The 22,500-nt window shown below is 38.6% G+C and overlaps 1 protein-coding gene across 3 annotated transcripts in view; it reads right to left on the reverse strand.

Moving 5' to 3' along the window:
• Nucleotides 1-22,500, reverse strand: part of LOC150083720 (netrin receptor UNC5C-like) — a 324,657-nt gene that overhangs the window by 71,060 nt on the left and 231,097 nt on the right. For all 3 annotated transcript variants that reach the window (XM_090378164.1, XM_090378162.1, XM_090378163.1), the window contains exons 5-6: nt 19,476-19,640; nt 12,439-12,495 (exon numbers count right to left, since the gene is read on the reverse strand). In XM_090378164.1, the coding sequence (XP_090234290.1) occupies nt 12,439-12,495; nt 19,476-19,640 (222 nt within the window). The remainder of the gene's footprint in view (nt 1-12,438; nt 12,496-19,475; nt 19,641-22,500) is intronic.

Here is a 22,500-nt window from a genome sequence, read left to right on the forward strand (position 1 = left end):
AATCTTGTTGCTCTTCTCTGTACACGCTCAAGCAAATCTACATCCTTCCTAAAATGAGGCATCCAGACCTGTACGCAGTACTCAAGGCGTGGCCTGACCATTGCCTTATACAGAGGGACAATCACCTCCTTCTCCCTGCTAGCAAAATTCCTGTATTCATTGACAAAACCCCATGACCTGCCCTGGCAACCTGTCTGGATTGCTCAGAAAACTTCGTATCTGACTGCACAACAGACTGTGTAACCAGTACTTCATTAATGGTATCGTTAAGCTAATTTTGCAATTGATTTTGACTTAAGAAACAGACTTGAATCCTGAGTACTGGAACATTATCAGGTTATGTTGCTGATGAAGGGGAATAATATTTAAATGTTTTTTAACTCTTCAAGTTTCGTAAAAGAGATACCTGCCACGTAATTGTTTGTGTATTTGGCAATAAAGGATTCTTATAAGATTTATAAGGATCATCTTCTAAAATTCTTATAAATCTCCACATCTTTAGCGGTGAAAATTTAAGGGATTTATTGTAATTTATTTAATTAATCAGTTTTATACATGCATTCCAGAACAGCCATAAGACTTATAATATAATGTCTTTTTACACCTGGTTTTTCAATTTCGAAATTTGTATGTTGTACGTACAAACAAATTTATGTTGTACGAAACTTGTGTTTGTACATTGAATATTGATTCATATGGTGATGTCACTATATGAATCCAAGTTCAACTTACAGTTCGAACACTCAATATTTTGTTAGTTCCTCTAATATGCAAAAATTTCATATTCTGTTTTAACAGTCCCAAAGTAAAAAAAAAAGAGTCAAGTGAAGATAATCCGTGGAACTTCGACGCTGCAAATTCCTAGAATTATATTATTACTTAGTCTTTCAACACTGTCAAATGAGAATAATTAGTAATGTAATTCTGCAGCCATCATTACTAATAATTCTCATTTAAAACTCATGAAATGACTGTCTGTCAAGTGCCTCGTGGAAAGCGTGCAAGTTTTCGTGGCTCTATTCATCTGGCATATCCATTTAGATGGAAACAGCCTCGTGTATGAAAAAAACTGCGTCCAAGCTGCTGACAGCACTTTGAATGAACTACCGAAATAACTGATAACATAATTTAATTAATTTTATAAATGCACCTTGGAACAGCTACAATGATAATTTCTTTGTTCTGAAAATCATGCATAACTTGAATCGATAAGAAAGAGAATTCAAAAGCTGCCTAGTTTTCAGTTAACCCTACCGGAGGAGGATTGGCTGAACAAAAATTACAGAATTTCTTAGCGATTTCCACTGAATATTATCCATTGTTTCATTATCGAATACTTGTGGTCAATCGGACCGATTCTTATCGTCAACCTACCATCTAACGAAAAGGAATAATTCGGAACAGGACACCCTTTCTAAAACTTGGACTGCAATACAAAAGAAATTTAAAATACTTCTAGAGCATTCTGGTCGATATCTTAAGGCATCTTATTTCGAGAGGGCAGATCAAAATGAAGAAAAATTTCATCCTTTTGTTGTCCTTTTTTCTTCTTTTTCCCAGTCAGTGTTATGCAATGTTATATTGGGAATAAACATACAGTGAATGAATAGAATTTTCATGCACTGATTTCCATATAGTTATGTGCGGTGGCATATCCACAGATGTGGGATGTCCCGTTACCACCTGCACTTCCGGCCATGATGTGACAGAGAAGAGCAAGACCACCCAATTGAAAATGAGAGCTGAAGGACCAGGTATATCACTGTTACCGCCTCGTGTTTGGCGACATGCCTCAACCTCCCAAGGTCGCTACTCCTTAATTGCTGGGTGGCGTTTTTAATGACACGTGTAAACTACTATGGCCTCCACCACCACATCTGTTCTTTAAAAGGCAAGGCTCAACCCGTGAATGGAGCAGAGAAAAATACTTATTTATAATAATAATAAAAAGGTTGAATTTTTCAGATTCAGTAATCAAGCATAAATCAGTTGTATTATAGTTGTATTAACCAGGACTTTTTCTTTTTTTAGGGTTCAAGTGCGTTCAGTCAGTGTTTTTTTATTTTTCATTTTTCCAAGTAGTGGTAGTAAGGGTGAAAATTATAATTTTTGTCGATAATTATGTCAATTATGCACTGAAATAAAGAACGTTTTGAAAGTAGAGTTATCATTAAAAATTGACTTCATTTGTTGTAAATATGTGAATATTAACATTCGAAGTTAAGGCGGTCATTAGATTTTTTTTTTAAACCAAAATGATACCGATTTCCTATTCAATGGAATAGGTGTTCCACAATTAAATTCATTATCGCATTAACTCATGTTTCTTCTCGAAAATCTTATTTAGTAGCTTCAATTTTCTTCTTATCTGTAAATGGCTAACTATAGAAGTAAGACAACAGATATTTGAGGAAAAAACTTACTGGCTTTCAAAAAAGAAGTTTGCTACAACAGTTTCCAACAACTTCTTTTGTCTTTGGAACTTCTGAAAATTGTTTCCCCCATTCAGCTGGCTGAAATATGCTGTTACCAAAAGGATTAGAAAAACCATAATTTATACAAATATTTAAAGGCGTTATGGTAGAACAAAGGTATAAAAATGAAAGAGCAGAGGACAGAGACATTTCCAACAAAGCAGAAAGAAACCAAGCGAATCTACAAACAGCATGCTCTATGGTGGATTTGCCTCTTTTTGTGGGATGGAAAACAGGAATTTACGGAAGGAAAGAACCATGCAGCTCTTGCCCGAGAAACTCGTCCAATGTGTGAAAAAAATCCCATGAAAGTTCCTCTTGTATATATACGGGATTCGAACACACTCGCTGTCTTTCCACACTGTACGGAAAGACAACGATTCGTAACCACGATGCTAGATGTAAGGAATAATGTGAACACAGTGCAATCACAGAGGGTAGAATTTAGCGTAGGCCAAATTTCGACACTGATTAACATTCTAAACAACTCAATATATGCAAGTTGAAGGAACTGGCTATTCCAAGGTGAACATCGATCAGGAAGGCCACTTGTTGCAAAAGAGGTTACGGAACTTATAACACCAATTGTCAGTGTGAATAGTTCAGAGATCAAATTTACTGTTCGTGTCCCCAATACGTTTTTTCTTTTTCTTTTTTTTTTTTTTTAACATAATGTACAAGAAATTTAAAGGCATTATATGCAAGGAAATAAATGAGAAAAAAAAAAAAAAAAAAAAAAGCTGTATGAACATCAACTGTATGAGACATTTTTAAATGCTGTAAGATGGATGATTGATCAACACCAGCTCAATTTAGCTAAAAAATGGTAGATACATAGAAAGAGATAAATCTGCAACCCTCTCTGTAAATATCATTAAAAATATATGTAATCAAATTCCACTAGTCATGAGATTTGAAGTATTCTTTTGGAGAAATCCATGTCATTAAATATCACTACTCTTACAGCTCCGGGCGTATAACGAGACTTTTTCTCTGATCCCCAATGATAAACTGATATGCCCCGAGAGTTCAATTTATTTCCGCTTTGCCCCCTCGTTATATATATTTGGCCAACAGAAGGAGCAACAGTCCCACAGGCAGATTGACATTCCTGATTGTACCTCTAAATTGTCCAGTCATGGGGAGTTGGTTCTTCGGTGTCGTTTTCTCGACTCCGCCTTCGTCCCAAACATCCTGGAGGGAGAAAAACAGAAAGAAAGATCTTATCTTCATTCTTAGAGGAGGAGGCGCTTTTCAATAGAAATATCTCCTAAGGCTGTGCCTCGCTTGGTAAAACTTGACACATTATCGAAGTTCTTCCACAAATGTCCTCAAAACTGCCATAATATAAAAAGAAATTCAAGATCCAGCCCGATAACGGCCATTTCATTCTTTTAAAGAGTCATATCTGCCTGTTTACTCTTCAAATCTAATGTAACTCCACATTACAGTTTTCTGTTTACAGCTCACGATTTAATGTTAGCATCGCAATGTTAAAAAGAAAATCTGCCTCGAAGAGTATGAAAAAAAAACTTGCCATTGAATTTTATTGCTTGGATTCGTTGCGTTTAGCTTTAATAAAGCAGAACTGACGACATCGTATCAATGGTATTGAAGTGCACTGAACTGATTGCATCGTAATTAGAGCAGCTACGAAAGACCTGAATAGAATATAGTGTCGCGCCCAGACTGATTTGGATTGTCTAGGGTTATCAGATAATAGTGGCTTAGGAGACCAATCCGTGAGAGAGTGAAAGGAAACAGAGGATATAAGAGGCAGATTTAATAAAGAATAAAAGGCAAAAAGAAAAAAAAGTAAAAACATTACGTTTAATAGCATAAGCTCTTTTACGTTAAATAATACTTTTATCGAAACATAAGAAAAAAATTTAATGAGAAAAAAAAAATTCAAAGATGCAACCGACTATCTTCATATTTTTCTGATGAAGCTGTTTTCAACAAACCATTCTCAAGGAAAGAATAAATGAATGCAGCACAAGACGTCTTTTATGATATACTGAATTAGGATCACTGCTGAGTCTAGACATTCTAACACCTGAGGCGCGATACGATATAAGGTGTGCTAAAATTTATATCTCGGTGGGGGGATGTATTGTGAAAAATATGGCATCACTAATATATGCTATAATAGAATCTCATTGGAGATTCTATTGTAGCATATATGTACTACAATAGAATCTCCAATGAGATTCTATTGTAGTACATAGAAGTGGTGGAGGGGCAGGATTGCGTAGGTCTGCGAACTACAATTCTGAAAACAGCTAGGTTGAAAGACTATGGAAAAAAAGGGTGTTTGGTATTCGGTTTTAAAGATATTTTTGTAAAAGTATGTATTTTAGTACTGAATTAATATACAGGTGTTTTAATGAAAAAGCACAGGGGTCTATCTCGCTAGTTTTTAGATTTAGGATATTTATCGTCTGGACTTTTTTTTTTTTTTTTTGTCATATTTGGATTGAAATTTATTATGCGTTGTTAAAATTGGATTACAGTTTGGATTTTACGATTTCTAAATTAAAATTTTGCCTAAAGTCGCTGATCTTCTGAAACGAACGTAATAAAAATACTGTACCCTATATTTTATACGTATTGGCTGGTCATTGATTCTGTCGAGTGTACCACTTAAGTTAGTTACCATGTTCCAAATTTTGGCCAAAAAGTACATAACAAGAAAATAGAAAAGTTTATTTCTGTTTATTTTCGCATCCTTGCCTTCCCTAAGTTACCCTAGGACCTAAACGGATGAATGCAGTTTTATATTACTGAAGGATGAATAATAACTTTTTTTTTTAAACTATAGTCAGTAGATACAACATTAAAGTTAAATATTAGTAAGTACTTTCCAAAGTCAATTTACGAAAGCAACACCAAGGCCCAAGCATTGAAATTTTGCTGCTTGAGGGGAAATACGAATATGATAATTCGTATACGAAATAAGAAGAATCATATTCACTGGAAAAATATTATTAGGATCATCTTCCAAACTGGGTCTCGTGCTCCTGGAGGATCTCAATCTTGGCTTAAATCCTCTCTAATGCTCATAGGTCATACGAACAGACTCTCCCTCTCTGTGAGATTCCTCAGTAAAACAGATGTTGACACTCCCAACTCAGGGAACGAAAAAAAAAAAAAAAATGCGGAAAGCACATCCGCTATACCATAAAGAAATCGTTCCTCCATAATGAACTTTATAGAGCCTACATTGCCAACCATTTGAGATGGCCTTCATCATTCTGCTTTGCATGCATCTGTGGAATCATAATAAAGTTGACTCGTCTGCATCTACTGCTACCTGTCATCCACTTCTAATGCCTCCTGCTCCTCATTATTCTAACGAGTGCCACCTCAAAGGGATGGTAAACTGTCCATGTCCACCCCTGGTTTATTTGTATGTAATCAGAAAGCGTTTTCAGATGACCTCTTCCTCACCGTGGAGGCGAACTCAAGGGCCGGCTTGGAAATCCAGGCAAACAGGGTACTGGAATGGACGAAGCTGCACTCATTGACAATTTCGCCGACAAAGACGGGCTCAATCCTATTAAAAGGGACACTAGACGCTCGTCGGTCGCCACAGATTAAAATTGAGGACGCAACCATCAAACTTAACACGCAACTAAAGTATCTTGAAATCATTTTAGACTCAAACTTATCCTTCAAGCAACATCTACTCTACCGGAAGGAGAAACTCAGAAAATCACGGCCATGATTGCAAGACTCACTAGAAAAGACCAGGGACTAAAACGAACTCGGGCTACTACTGCAAAGCGATTTTTAACCCGGCAATAACCTACGGCTCACCTGTATTGTTTACCAAGGCAGTTACAGCCGTTAACAAAAGAATTCTTGACACCATCCAGAGAAATATTCTATTAACTATAATTCGTGCCTGCTGTACGGTGAGCACCCATGCCCTACAAGACCCTGGCAGGCGTGCTTCCCCTTGATCTAGAGGTGGTACGTTGTGGGCTAATGTACATGCTCTCTAGAGGAATCCAAGGGTACACAGATCCGGCAAATAACCGGAAACAGGAAAAAACGCGGGTGGTGCTGCACCTGCGGCAGGCATGGCAAGAGAGATGGTCAAACTCCTCTAAAGGAGAAATCACAAGAAAATTCATACCTCAAGTCAGCAGAGTCTACCCCAGAAGCCCACATTGATTCTTCCCAGGATTACACATTACATACCTACTGACAGGTCATGGTGCTTAAATGCCAAGCTAAATAATAATATGAGAATTGTAGACGACCCAAATTGTGGATGCGGAGAGTTAGACTTGGCAACACAATGTATGAATGTGAATATTATGAGGATCTCCAAAGCATCCTGATAACCAAGACTAAATACCTTCTTTGTAATTGGGACACCTTTTACTGGACACGGAAAAAGGATACAAAGCGCTCAGTAAGTTTGCGCAGGATCTTTTCGCACATTAATTGCGCTGCAGAACAACGCAGGAGATTAACAAAGTAGACCATAGACCCACCACACCAAATGAGCAAGAAAAAGAGCAGCAAGGAACCTATGTAAAGGAATGGTGCTCCTATCAACAAATTCTTACTGACTGAACACGCAGAAATGACACCTAAACTTGACGCTGCTAAATAGAAAAGGCAATAAACAAAGAGGAGGATGCTTATGGCGACACGACACTGATGATGGATATGTCCCAAATCAGCCTCATGTCTGATGGACCAGAACTGTTTGTTTGTTATTTGGTTTTTAGGAGCATTAGCAGCTAAAGCCATATTGCTCCGGAGGATATGCGGTGGTCATTCCCTGACCTTTCCACATCCTCCGTATTTGGTGGGCACGGGCTCGAGCCCCGGTCTAATCAAGAAGCGTGTGCTACATACTGCTGCTCCTTCCCACCTGGCTACGGAGGCGCCAGCAAATGGAAGAACTGGAAATACAACTGAAATATGACAAATACCAACTAATGGAATGATCTTCTAGTCCCCCAGTCGGGGTATTAGGAAGAACCACACCCTGAATCTGTCCTGCCATTTGGCGATCTAAACTGGGTGCCCTAACATGGTTTCTTTAAATCCGCATCCACTGGCAGGGGGAAGTGGACGGCTCCTGGCTCCTCTCCTCCCTCAGGTGAAATGGCCTGTTGGCGACCGAACTCCCTTGTGCGGATCTGTTTTTTTCCTATTTCCTGGGGAGGGGGAGCGTTTTTTCCTCTTCTCCCATCTCCATATTTTTACTTTCGTGGGGGCATGGGCATACCACACTGAAAATGGGGGGGGCACCTTCCTATTTCACCCGCCAGTCTTCACCCTCCCCTCCCAACACTTTCTCTTGTACACTGCCCCGCATGTCCAAATTTAAATCACATCAAAATTTTCCCGACCTTTTAGGCTCTCTAGAAATAGTTCTTTCAGCGTAAAACCCCAGCGCTTTCTAAATGCAGTTTTATCGAAATCAACCGCGATCGCTCTAACCTTTATTTTAGGTCCTAGCCACCGAAATACCAGGAAAGTAAGTGGCAGGACCTGCCAGAGTATAATTAATCTCTTGGTACATCCGGCCGGCGTCTAACAGGCCGGATGAACAATGGGCACAACAAACTACATACCACATGACCCATACATTATTTTTAAACCTCTGGCATAGACAGGGTACTGTCACTCGATACATAGAACATACGCGGAGATGGGAAAAATCTCCATAGCCTTATGACCATCAATATACCTATAATCCGTCTGGCTTACTTTAGCAGCGAAAGGAATTGTATTTTCAGGTATTACAATAAAGATTTAAATAAATATTTATATTCGTATATATATCACCACCTCACCCATCTGGCCAGTCCTGATGATATCAGAGAATAACACTACAATTTTTTTTTTTTTTTTTTACATAGTATTTACTAGGTCACTACAACAATAATGAGTAACAGACCCTCAAAACTATAACCAGGCCTAGATATTCTATCTACACATTGTGGCTTTTTTCTCTTTTTTTAAAGAAATGCCTGCAGGTTGGAGAACTTGAGAAAAAGGATTTGTCCCTTTGCCAGAACGTCCAGTAACCCTAAGATTGTTTGCTAGAACAAGTGAGTGGAAACTTTTGTATGTCGTGGGCCATCAAACTCTAAAAATCGGTCGTGGTCCACATTTAAACAATCAGATTATCAATCTTTTTAGATTCAATATTTTTATAAGCACAAATGTAATTTAATTAAATAAAAGTAAATAAATAAATCACTATTTTAATCATCAAAATAATCTCAATCTACTTAGATGCACAAGTTGCGCTATGAAATAAAGTTCGCTCAATTTGTATCTTGTTTATGTCACTTTTCAAGTCGAGATCTTTGATTGGTTTCTTAAATTGGTTGCGGTTCGAACAAATATTGATTTCATCTTTATCGAGAAGACATGGTTGATTTCTACCTAGTTGAAAGGCTCTGCAATTGCTTGAGAGGTGATTCATTATTCGACCCTTTAGTTCTACATAGAGTTCTATGGTAGTACTGTATTCTTTTTCTGCTACTGTTATCTCCGTTAGTGGATCCCGTTTTCCAGCAACTTTCTGCAAATTGTGTACAATTCTATGATTTCCATAGTACTTGTTATTTCCTTACCGTTATTCATATCTAACCTCATTTTGCTAACCAGCATTCTCATCTGCGTTCTGATTCACCAAGGAGATCATCCTATCCATACTGACTACAGCTATGGCCGATGACATTAACATTCCAAGGCTCCCCTGGATTACCGAAGAAAGGAGACTAACAATGAAACTCCCTCCTTCTTTCTTGGATAGCTGTGCCATCTTTAAGCACCCCTTTACCTGCCTGACCATTTTTACTTCCACAGCAGATGTTATTGCGTATCCAAGAGCTGGAAGTCGACTTCAAGCAATCTGGTCAGGCTCAAATACACAGAGAAAAACTTACTGTGATCGTTGGCCGAGTAACTAGTCATCATTCATGAACCTGTGTACCACCCAGCCAACTTGGAGGTGATAGACAACAACCCGTTCTGAATACAATATGGTCGGAGAATGCCTAATATAATCGCTCCTTCAAGCAAGTTCGATTGAATGATTCCCATAGGACTGATGAATTGGGGAGGGGTGCACATGTGTTAAGCGCCAAAGCAACTAAGGCTACGAGGAATCATTATATTGAGTCAAACTTGCATGTATTCTGTGGCTGATTTGTCTGTTCGCTGAAAAAAAAAAAAAAAACTACGCAACCCTGATCACTATGAAAAGTGTCCAAAAAATTCATCGCATCATTGATGAGATTCGAACCATGACCTTTTACATCCGGTGCAGAGGGCGAGAATTTGGCGATTATATCCACTGTAATGCTATCCGCGAAGATGGTAAATTGAGGCCTCAGTGCGGTAAAAACTTACTTAGTCCTAAAGACTAAATCAGTAATCGCTAATGATAGTTGCCATTTAACTTTTTGTACAACAGCAGTAAACAGACGTATCACGGACCAAATTCACAGATCCATCCTCCTAACCATCACTCGCGCTTGCCGCACGGTGAGCACCCACGCCCTGCAAGTGCTTGCAGGCACTCTCCCGCTGGACCTAGAAATCATACAACGCGGCCTACTATACTACCTAGACAAAGGCACCCCACAGACTTTTCTGGGGTTCACTATTGACCTAACCAGCAACAGAAATGTGGAAAAGAAGAGGATACAAACTCACCTGCAGCAGGCATGGCAGGAAAGGTGGAGCAACTCTCAAAAGAGAGAGATCACAAAGAAATTTCTACCCAATATTGTACAAAACTACCCAACCTCACCCAACTGGTTCTCCCCAGGTCTACAAGCAACGTACCTCTTAACTGGACACGGAGCTATTAATGCCAAACTGTCTCTACTTGGGATTCAGGTTGATCCAACTTGCACTTGCGGGGGGCTGGAGAGCTGGCAGCACCTAATGTATGACTGCAGGCTCTATGAAGACCTACGTGGTGTTTTACTCACCAGAATCCACTACTTACCACAGGGACAAGAACATCACCTCCTAGACACAAAGGAGGAGTATCAAGCCTTCTCGGATTATGCACAGGCACTGTTCACGAGGAGGAGGACGAGGAGAAACCAAATGGCCGCAGCCCACAACCCACTACCATTATAACCAGAGAACATCTGTTCTTCAGCTCACCGGGCTCCCTTGCCTGGTGCCTTTCCACCCCCTCCCCTGCGCCGGTGGTGGGACAGTCCCCCCTGGCGTCCCCTACTTTCTCCTGGTGAGGCATGGGCATGCCTCACTGACTTCTGGAGTTGCCTACTCTATCATCCCCATATTTCTGCCTTAACCCCCCCAGCCTTCAGTCTCCCACCCACTCTATCTTTATGCTAGCGAATGTCCCACACACAAAAACTTAAGTCAAAATTCCCGTTCGCCCATTCTTTCGGCCTTTGTTATGCAAGCATTATCCCCCTCACTTAACGATCATCAAACCGACGATGATGGATATATATGTCTCTGTCTGTACGTACGTGCATATAAAAGAGCGCGCGCGTTTTTTTTTTTTTTTTTTAGGTCCTAGCCTCTGAAATCTCAGGAAATTAGGTGGCAGGACCTGCCAGAGTGAAACTATACTGGGTTCCTGGTCTGCCTCCACGGGGCGAAGGTGGGGCAACGTTGGGCCTCAGCAGGGGTCCAGCGGCTAAACGACCAGATGAACAACGGTACACGACATCACACAGATACAAAGCCCACACACTTTTAAATCTCTGGCATTTCCCAGTGAACTGGTATACCCACAATGAAAGCAACACGGAGATGGGGGAAACCCCTGGTGCCGTCTGACACTAAATACACCTTACACCCTTACACCTTAACTTTTTGTTCCATTTAATTTATTGTATTCTCTCATTTTAAGTTAGATTGATTTCATATAATTTTGTTATTAAAACGAAAATTTCATTTATCCATCTCGAGGAACATGTGCATCGATTATGAGTCCTTTTTGGAAGTATTTTAAGGCGTTTTGTTTTGATTGGTGATAGTGGTATTTGAGGCTTCAGAGATATCATACCAATTTGAATATTTCTCTTGCGCCAGATCAATGCAAATAGGGTAGGATTTCTGATAATTTGACTAGGCATATATTTTATTAAAAAGCACTTTAAGATTAATATTGATTAATCTTAAAGATTAATCTTAAAGAACGGAAACTGCCAAGGGGCAGCATTAACACATGGACCACAGTTCCGTAACTAATCTCAGAATTCTTTACTTTCATCCCGGGTTATATTCCTAAGGAAATATTTTGCCTTTTGAGTGAATCCAAGCAGTAATCACAGATTTGCAAAATCGACCGTTTTAAAGCGCATACTTCTCATGCAAACTTTCCTCAAGTACACTTCTGTCCCAAGAATAACAAGATTCGAAAATTAGCATTTATTTTCAAATTCTGATCACGTTCTTAAATAACGCTATTCAGAGTTTCCATTAATTGGGCCGTTTGTCTCTTTACTTTTAAAAGTTCCTACGTTTTGATTAATTCAATGCTTCGAAAATTAAATATACGCAGTTATTTAAACTGTCAAACTCTCCTAGATGAATTCCATCATATCGATATTGAAACAAACTTTTATCTACCGTGGCAATTCGGATATATTGAAGCGTATGTAAATTACTTAATATCACTGTAGAAAGCTTTTGGTGATCAACATTTCCATATTTAATGACATGTGTCGCCTTCCGCCGCTAGGCCGTAAGAAGTCGCTTGATACCGCCGCGTTATATTTGATGACTGGTTATTAGCGTCTCACACATGCGGCATCATTAAGATTTTGTCATTACTGCTGTTCGCATTGTGATTTAGGTCACGATTATGGTGCGATTTGCTTGATCAACAACCGACACTAATCACTTAATACTAAAGTCCCTTATTTGCTCCCTTTTGAATACTTTATCGTGTAAATGACACAAAGGGATATTAGAGGGCGCTACTTACCTTCTTCCGTTCTACTGCTTCCATATAGAACAATCGCATCTTTTTCTTTGCCGATTACTGCAAAAGAAAAAATTATGATGAGTGGAGGTATGATTTCATTTGTTTCTTTTATGAATTTGGAAAATATAAAGTATTTATCTGGTAGTATTCAATATTTAGCGGAACTCTTTCTTTTAAAAAAAATAATGGCATTTTAAAATTTATTGGATTTAGAGTCGTACTGATTGCAGTATTCATTAGGCTTAGTAACTTAATTGTTACCATTTCGTGTGTGGTTTCAGTTAAAAATTGTTCCATTTTATAGAAAAACATCGTACATTTAATGGACAAAACATTAATATGGGTAAACAAAGAACGTGTCAACAACTGCCGGATAATTTTAACTTTTCCGATTATTAGCTGAGATTATATGTAAAATCTTATTCCTCCATAGATCGCTAGTTAAAAATCAAAAAGTGAATGACTGGAATACAAAATCGTACGATTTTTGTTATTAATTTACACTTATTAATACCTTCCACACTGCTCTCTGTGAAGTAATAGATATCCCGCTGTTTGCTTTTATTGCCAAACTTTTGTCAGAATTCTAAATAGGTATTTGTTTTTCCTTTCATCCGATCATTTACTACTCTCCACTAGGCGACAACAAAGACACGATAAATATTTGAGTTTCTTAACAGGATTTATTTAGCTTGGCAATCTGGTTGTCAACTGCATGTGGTTTTCTTAAACAACTCTGCTTCATCTGATAGTCTCTTCAGTCGCCTTATTTGTTTTATTGGAAACTTACACCAAGTGGCCACATTAGTTAACCTGCCTAATAGGAGCATGTACCCCTTTAGCCCTCAGAATAAGCCTGTATCTGTCATGGAATGGACACAACGTGGTGTCAAAAGAGTGCCACAGGTAAGCTGGTCAACATTGATTCAGTTTCTTCACAGAGTTGTTGCAAATGTTACGTATCTCTGCTCCGAAGAGCTCGTTTTACTCCATTCCACAAATGTTCAATTGGAATGAGAACTTATGAATGGGAGAGACCAACGCAATGCACAGTCCGAACACGCCCATCAACTAGTCAGTTCCTCACATATTTCCTGAAACTTTCGACCTACTTTCGACGAACACAGCATGGGTTTGTTAAGGGAAAGTCTTGTCTGACAAATTTGATTGGTTATTATGATGTGGTCACAAAGGAACTGGATGCAAAAAATAATTTTGATATCATATACTTGGATTTCAGGAAAGCTTTTGACGCTGTTGCGCATGGAAGACTACTGTACAAATTGGAGCAGAATGGTATTAAGGGTAAGTTGCTACAATGGATAAAAGGATGGTTAAGTGGGAGAAGACAGAGGGTGGTAATCAATGGGTGCTGCTCTTCGTGGACTAATGTTATTAGTGGAGTCCCACAGGGTTCGGTGTTGGGTCCACTGTTGTTTTGTGTATTTATCAACGATATTGATGAAGGTATATCAAGCTTAATGTCGAAGTTTGCAGATGACACAAAGGTTGGCAGGGTTGTTAATGACAGCAATGGCAGTGTGCTACTGCAACAGGATCTAGAAAATTTGGGCAGATGGGCTAAGAAGTGGCAACTGAAGTTCAACCTTGACAAATGCAAAGTACTGCATATGGGTAGAAGTAACCCCAGAGAAACGTACCAACTGTGTGGTACTACACTTAAGGTGGTAGAAAATGAAAAAGACCTGGGAGTAATTGTGCAGTCAGATATGAAGTTTTCTGAGCAGTGCAGACAGGCTGCTAGGGCGGGTCATGGGGTTTTGTCAATGATACATAGGAATTTTGCTAGCAGGGAAAAGGAGGTGATTGTCCCTCTGTATAAGGCAATGGTCAGGCCACGCCTTGAGTACTGCGTACAGGTCTGGAGGCCTCATTTTAGGAAGGATGTAGATTTGCTTGAGCGTGTACAGAGAAGAGCAACACGATTGGTGAGGGGAATGAAGGGATTCTCTTACCAAGAGAGGCTTAAGTTCTGCAAATTGCAGTGGCTGGAGACTAGGCACCTGCGCGGTGATCTGATTGAGGTCTATAAGGCCTTGAATGGGTTGAGCACGCTGAATTCTGATGGGATCCTTCCACTTGTTCAGATTACCAACCTACGGGGACATAAGTTCAAATTAAGAAAGGACAGATGTAGAATAGATGTGCGGAAATTTGCCTTTAACCAGCGGGTGGTTAATTGCTGGAACAAACTTCCATCTGTCGTTGTGGAAGTTGATAGGTTAAATAAATTTAAGGAGGAACTGGACAGGCATTTGGAGGGAATGGTGTGATTTTTTTTTTTTTTTTTTGGCTGATGCTGCATAAGCTCCTACACTTGCTTTCTTGCATCATGTGCCACTACTACTACTACTTGTTCAAACAAGAAAATATCTTGTTCAAGGTTTTGAACAAGTTGTTTTCTTCGCCAAGTTCATCTATAAAGATTAATACAAAGTGCCTATCTGTCACACTAATAATTTAATTCACTTGCGACACTCTAATATACCATGTGAAGTGAAAAAGGTGCAAATTCTTCAAGACCATCCCGGATATCATTTATGAAAAGAAAATGCAGTGATTTTACATAATTATTAATTAAACTAAATTTGAGATTTAGAATACGGACAAAAGTCATTTGGCAATATTCAAAAACGTTAGCATTTTTTATCAAAAAATAAAGGAAAAAATCCATAACTATTAAGATAGTCTAAGAATGGTACAAATACTTCGGTTATTTTTTTTTTATTTATTTATATATATATATATTTTTTTTAGAAGAAGTGGAGTATTCAGAATTCAGTGCCCAGAAACAACGACACCTGCTGCACATTTGGGATACGCCCCAGCAGACGAAGTTCTGTGATTCCAACTACAGACGATGAATGACTCAAGCTGAGGTCTGCGCAATTGCTGATTAGTTGCAATATTCCTTTTAATTAGACAAGAGTAGAATGATTGGTGGGAGATACAATGATGACTTGATGAAAGATGGATTCCTATGAGGAATGTTTTGTTTCCTTTTCCAGAAACTTTGGCGAGTGTCCAACTGATACTGGAGGTAAAGTAAAGATGCCACCCACGTGCTGTCATGGATCGCTGTTTCAAATTGCAGGAAACGTACCCACGAGATTAGACACGGTTCTCTTCCAACACTTCCCTTACACATGTTTTGTTTACCGCTGGGCGTAGAAGATTTGCACGTGCGAAACCAATGCTTACAATTCTCTTTCGCACACTTTATTTTCTGTGATTAATAACCGCCTTTGGTAAGCTGTATTATCTTGTGGGCCATATTTAAGGAGTAAGCTCTTATCTACTAATTTCATTTTCACGTATAAAATAATCACGGCCTTTTATTTACGTCTGTGTAAGGCAAGGTGGTGGAATTTAAAATACGGTCTTTTCATTAAATCATTACTTGAAGTTGGTTAAATTTTAATATCGTTCAGGGGAATGCGTTGCACAGTTTACTGATTTGGTTTCTGTGTTTAAGTCACAGCCAGTCAAATACGGATAAGATCAATTGTAGTCATACCATAGATTTTTGTAGATTAGGAAGCTTCCAATACGCTCATATTGAAATAGTTACGTCTAGGGATGTAACTATTTAAAGACGTACGCTTTAAACAGGACATATTTTTTTTCCATCTTGGAATGATCGTGAAAATCGTAGAATTTACAATGAAAACTGGGTGAAAAGCGAAGACTCTTCATTATTAGGTCAGTTTGCAAACAGAATCTTAAGCGCTTTATTTTTTCCTTTTTTTTTTTTAATAAAAAACCCCAAACACGAAAGGTATTAGAACCTATAATCCTCAGTACCGTAGATGGGTTGAAAGTTGAGAAGAAAAAGGAAGATACTTTTTAACATTAGACTTGAATTTCTGTAGATTGTAATTTTTAGGAAATGCGTGTGAAGGGAAATTGTTCCAGAAAACGGAAGTTGAAGGAATACATGAGGAAGAAGAAAAGGTTGTTCTGCGAGTTTGAAGCTGGACAGTAAATGGATGCTGACTGGTCGCGGCACGTGTTAGGACTGATTTGTGATTTAGAGGGAGGGGGGAGAAGTATACAAGCTAATTCAAAAGAATTGCTCATGGAAGTATCTATAGCAAAGCAGAAACAGAAGGTCTATGGGACAGTGGAAAGATTGTTAGAGGTGGGTCATTAATTAACCTAACTGTCCTCTTTTGAATGGAATCTGAAGAGGTTTTGGAGGTATCGCCCCAGATGTGGGAGCAATATTCCACGGTAGAGCGGATTTAGGATTTGTACGGAGTGAATAGAAGAAAAGTAATTCGGGGAGTGAATAGAAGAAAACCCCAGTTTTTTTAGGTGCAAAGGAAGGAATATTTGTGATGATGTGCTTATGCCAACAGAGATTAAAAGACAGGGTAACCCCTTAAGGTGGTAGATGACTTTCATCAACCGGTGAAATACCACCACTTTGCTTATTAGAGGCTTGAAGTGGTGAAACCCATGTTTAGTCTCTAGAGCAAAGTTTCCGGCATTCCCCCTCAATACTTCTCCTTCAACCCATGCACGGTACTAAGTACTATAGGTTTTGATACCTTTCGTGTTTGGGGTTTTCATAAAAAAAAAAAAAAAAAAAAAAAAAAGAGACATGTGATCTTTTCAAGAAATTGAAATGTCATCGAAGATAAGCACAGTAGCAAAATAATTGTTTTTGCGAAATATGACAGAATTGAGTTTTAGAAGGATCAAAATTAACTAAGTTATCTTTACCCCAGCGAATTACCCCTGGAGACCAGCATTTAAGGAATTGGTAGTGGATATTCGAGGAGTTAAACTGCTTGTACAGGGAAAATTATTCAGTAGGTTTAATGGGTACTAAGAGAAATGAGTGCCAACCGAGAATTAAGGGCATTTATCTCATGCATTATATATTTCGAAACGGGGAATTTAGAAGGGCCATCTGAATTGCTGAAGCAGTTGAACAAAAACAGCTTTTAATGGCATCCACCAAAAATTTATGATTAATATGAAAGTTTAAAGAATATGACCGCACGCAATTTTATGAATGCTTCTTAAACGATCAAAATTTACTTCTCCAAGAAAAACTCGCTAAAATGTAAAAATTAAAGTAGATAATGATTTCAAAAATACACCGTTATGCTACTTTTAAAGGAATCGTTGCAAATTGCAATAAATAATGATGAAGAGGTGCCAACTGCCACCTTTAATGCCAGCAAAAATTAAACTATCAAATAACCTTTGAATTTCAGTTCCAATGACAGGAGGAAACAAATGGAACAGATTTTCTAGCAGATGAGCAGACTTTAATTTACAGCAGTCAATTTTTATTTCGTCCTTTATTTGAATAATGACTTTAGCGAAAATAAGAAATAAGACATATTGATAAATACATCACGTACAGATTTACTTGATATCAGGAGAGGAAAAGGGCGCAGTGGCTCATATTGAATGAAAGTTCTTTCCTTTCCAATGAATCGTAAACCACTTAAATATCAAACACGTTCCATTTAAGAAAAGTGAATTTTTTTCCCTTGGGTGTAATACGAAAATAGCCTCGATTTGGTGCATTTGACGTCATAATTTAAAAAAAAAAATGCGTAGTGGAGACCCGCCATCCCCTTTCTTGAGTCCGAATTCACTTAGGTCGCGAAGCCTTACTTAATTCTCAAAAAGGTTGGGAACCGCTGTGTTGGTCAAACAAGGAGACGTCTTCAGTTATGTCTGCAAAGTGAACATATGATCTGATCGGGATAAAATGTGACGTCTCTCTTGCTCTGATGATAAATGCTTAACGTGAAAATTCTTACAAATGTTTCAAATGCGTTTTTTTTCGTTGGACCTCTTTTTGGACACAATTAAATCCCACAGTGGTTTCGAGTTGTAATAAAGTGAGTAACTAAAACAAATGTAAATATTTATTTGGGCCATCTGCGGTAATTCTGAATTCTACTGCAAGTAGTTACTCTAATGAACTACTGGTGACATTAGACAACTTGGCCGTATCTCTGAGTAATGACAACTTTAAAATAAGATTACGTTACTGTTTCTAAGTAAGCGTAACTGAAAATTCTCCTCTAAGCACCCTCGGTTGTAACCGCTGTAAATTTATGCCTCACGAATCCACGAGTACTGCACATCCCCTACCCCCCTTTGCTACTGAGCATCGTTCGCATAGACGTTCTAAGAAAGATAAAGCAGATTTTTTCCCTTCTTTTCCCGCACGTGTACACAAGACAGACACGAACTTCTTCCTCCCCACTCAGAGGGGATGTTCGTCTTCCCGCCAAGCCAACACGGCTGTCCGCCCATCAGACGTACGGCCATGTAGCCAGATGCCAAGCAGCGAGCCAGTGGCAGGGGGATAGAGAAACGACCATGTGGTGGCTTAGATCATTAGATTTAGGATGCGTGATGAGGAAAAGGCGGGCAGATGGAAGAGGAAGGTCAGCAAGATGACGGACAAAAAGATAGTTACAGGGCAAGGAGGAATACGTATTAATGCTGCAATCAGTGAACTTCGAAATCGAACAGAGTAATAAAAAAAGGTCCAAAAACACGGATGTGATTTAAAAGACCAGTTTTCTTTTTATTACAGTATTTGGTATTTTTTTGTGGAGAGATGACAAGGGTTTGTTGATACCTTGCTATCATTTCTGCTGATGAAGCCGCCTCAGAATTTTAAGCCTGACGTAACTACAGCACATTTCTCATGCAATATTTGCAATAATTCTTTGAGAGATTTTATATAGAACTTTAATTTTTGTCACTTAAAAAGCAACGAAAAGGGATCGTTTAGGATGTGTGGTATATAGTTCTCTTCCGAGTGCAGCAACTCATAAACAGCCAGTAAAAACTCCTAGCATCCAAATGGGAATCGAACGTAGGCCATTTCCACACGGTAGGAGAAAAATGCAGTCATACCCATTCATGCTAGCAGCGTGGATCTCTTTCTTAAAAGAGGAAGGTAATTGGTAGTTGGTGGGGAGCAAGGTGATTAATATTTATTTTCCAAAAATTGTAAACCACACTAATCTTACCTCTACACATCCCTCCTGTGCAGTTTGCGGTTGCCAGGTCTTTGCCATAACAGTATCTCCCACCATTTGATGGAGAAGGGTTGGTACACGTTCTGCGTCGATGGTGCTTGCAATCGGGACCACATGTGGACCATGAAGACCACGATGTCCATCTTCCGTCTTCAGCTACAAGAAAAAGCTCATAAAAATATGTCTAGTAACATAATAGGTAAAATATTGCTAACAAAGCAAATATTTTTTTGAAGATATCGCACTCATTGCAACTCAATTTTACTATTAAAAGGGAGTACCGGTTTGTAATTTAAGCAGTAGTATTTTTTATTATTTTTTTTTTTCATGAAATCCCACAAAGGTATTAGAATGTATATCACTTAGTTCAGTTTATGGGTTGCAGGCTGAGAAGACAGAAAATACTTGTTTGACATTTAGACTTGGATTTCTGTAGATTGCAATTTTCGGGAAATATATGTAAAGGAAGGTTGTTCCAGAAAACAGAAAGGATAAATAGGGGAGAGAAAAAGTTCATTCTGTCAGTGTGGAGTTGGACAGTCAATGGATACTCACTGATTGCTGTATGTTTTCAGACTAGTTTGGAAGAGATGTGGGGAATTATAGATACCAATCCAAAAGAATGCGCATAGAAGTATCTATAGAAAAGGCATGCTGCAATTCAAGTGTTATTTAGACTGTGTTTTAATTTTAACTCATTTTTACGATATACGGTTGGACAGGAAATTGAGAAGTTCACTATGAAAATCATTTTATCGTTTCGCTTTTGTTTGTTAGTTGTTGGCGCATCGGCTTCTGTGGCCATAATGCACCTCCCAAAGTTTTTGCATTTTTACTGTGATCCAAGCCCGAGGCAGGATTCGAAACCGCGACCTTTGGGTTGCTAGGCAGGCACTTTACCCAACTGGCTAGCCCGGTCGGCTCTCGTTTCTCAGCAGCAGGCCGAAATAAATGTCAAAACACCTAAATTGTCACAAAAGGGTTTGGAAATTACTTCTTGCATATTCAAATTTGCAATTTATTTGCAATCTAAATATAAAATTAGATTTTATATTTTTTAATTCAAATTTTGCCATCTATTTTTTAGATTAAAAAAAAAATTCATTCTTAAAAACGTTTAAGATCGAACCACCTGCATCCAAAAATTCATAGAGATTAAGAATATCCCTGCTACTTCTTGCAAGTATAAGTTGTTGTAGGGTTTCAGGCTCATCAGGAATTTAGGTCATATTGTGCCGTATATATATGTCTGTAAATTGAGATATTCTGTGGTCGATTCGTTGTTTGCTGGACGAGAAATACGAGTTTCTGAGATTAAAAAAAAAAAAAAAACCTAGTGGCGTATCCAGGTGTCATCGTAAGGGGGGCATGGTGACCAGGGTTTTGAGTGATTTTTTTTTTCTAAATCGCCTCCTACCTTCTTTTTCTTTAATTTCAATTTTTTGGTTATTGGGAGAGCATATTCCCCTTCTGTCCACCCCTGCGGCAGAAGCCTGAGACAGACTAACTCAACTACTTGTGAAAAGACCAACAACAATTCCTCGCGTTATTGAAGGGATCCGAAATCAGGTCTCATCCACCCGGCGTGGGGAGGACGGCGATTGTACTACCCAACTGTGGTACCCAAAAGAGGGCACTTCTTGAAAAATTCATAGTGTGCATTAAATACTACTGGCAATTGTCATACTAATATAGTTGGGCGAGAATATGATCTCCAAATGATATTAAGCACCTCTGATGGAAGTTTTATTTTTTTAAAGGGAATCAGTTATGATTTTACCGAAATGCTTTTACAATATAAAAACCAATAAGTTCCAGCCATTACACTAATAGTTTTAGATGCAGAATACTTGTTGGCCAAAATATTCTGCTGAACTCAGCCCCTGTGATTACATTTAAGGGACTACCTCAAAGGCAGAGGTTACATAAATCATCCACGAAACAGATTTTGAAAATCGTAGAAGCCCACTGTTACTAAAAATATTATAATAATAATAATAATAATTTTCTGTTTATACTCCGGGACGACCAAACGGTCAGAGGAGTTCACAAGATAGACAGATTACAAGAAACAGCACCGTATTCAGTAGTCACGGGCTTGACCCCCGGTCACTCAAGACACGTGTACTTATGCACCAGCGCGCCTGACCACTAGGCTACGGCGGCCCTCAAGAGGTGTATTCAACTATAGCAGTAAGCTACAGAATCTTGAAATAACTGGGAGTAAAGTGGAGGAGAAACTGTTGAAGATAAACACAAGAAAGGCACCCGGGGTGGATGGGATCTATCCTATTAACTCTGTTCATTGATTACATAAAGGAATAATAATACAATGTAAGGTTGCATTTAGCATTGTTATAAACATAAGAAAAATTATCTAAGTGTTGTGGTGCCATAGGTTAATTATGCCAAAATTTGCCGGTATCTGTAAGACTGTTTTATTTTAATATCATAGAATAAGTATACCAATAACGGTATACTGTAAGGTATTAACCCCGGATTTAATATATCGCATAATGAATGCGTGCGTGTTTGAAGGGAGGCACCGAAATCCTATTAGAAGTATTAATGCATACAAACATTGAGACTTGCTTTGGTTAAGATATTTAGTTTATTGATCTCTTAGGCTTCATTTTGATTAGTAATACCACCTGAATAATGCTTGATTTATGCAGACTTTTTTTTTTTGTTGTTGTTCTATGGCGCCGACAAAAATGTTGCTTGTCCTGTGCTGTCTGATATTGACTTACCTATGGTAGCTTAGTCATGCCTCATAATACACATTTTGTTGGATGTGCCGACTGAGATATCACGCAATCCTGCCTGGGAGTGCATTTGTAACATCACTTCACTCCCTATATTATAAGATGACTGTGCAACCCGTAGTTGCATTTTGGAGAGGAAACATTGTGTTGCGAGTATACGATAGGATTCTAATAATCCCCTTACTAAATCTCTACTTTCTCTGATAGTTTGCACTGCATATGACATCACCAGACATGAATAATCGATAGTC

The sequence above is a fragment of the Mastigoproctus giganteus genome, chromosome 7, assembly GCF_048544385.1.
Source record: "Mastigoproctus giganteus isolate SK-2022 chromosome 7, ASM4854438v1, whole genome shotgun sequence".
NCBI classification, from domain to species: domain Eukaryota; kingdom Metazoa; phylum Arthropoda; class Arachnida; order Uropygi; family Thelyphonidae; genus Mastigoproctus; species Mastigoproctus giganteus.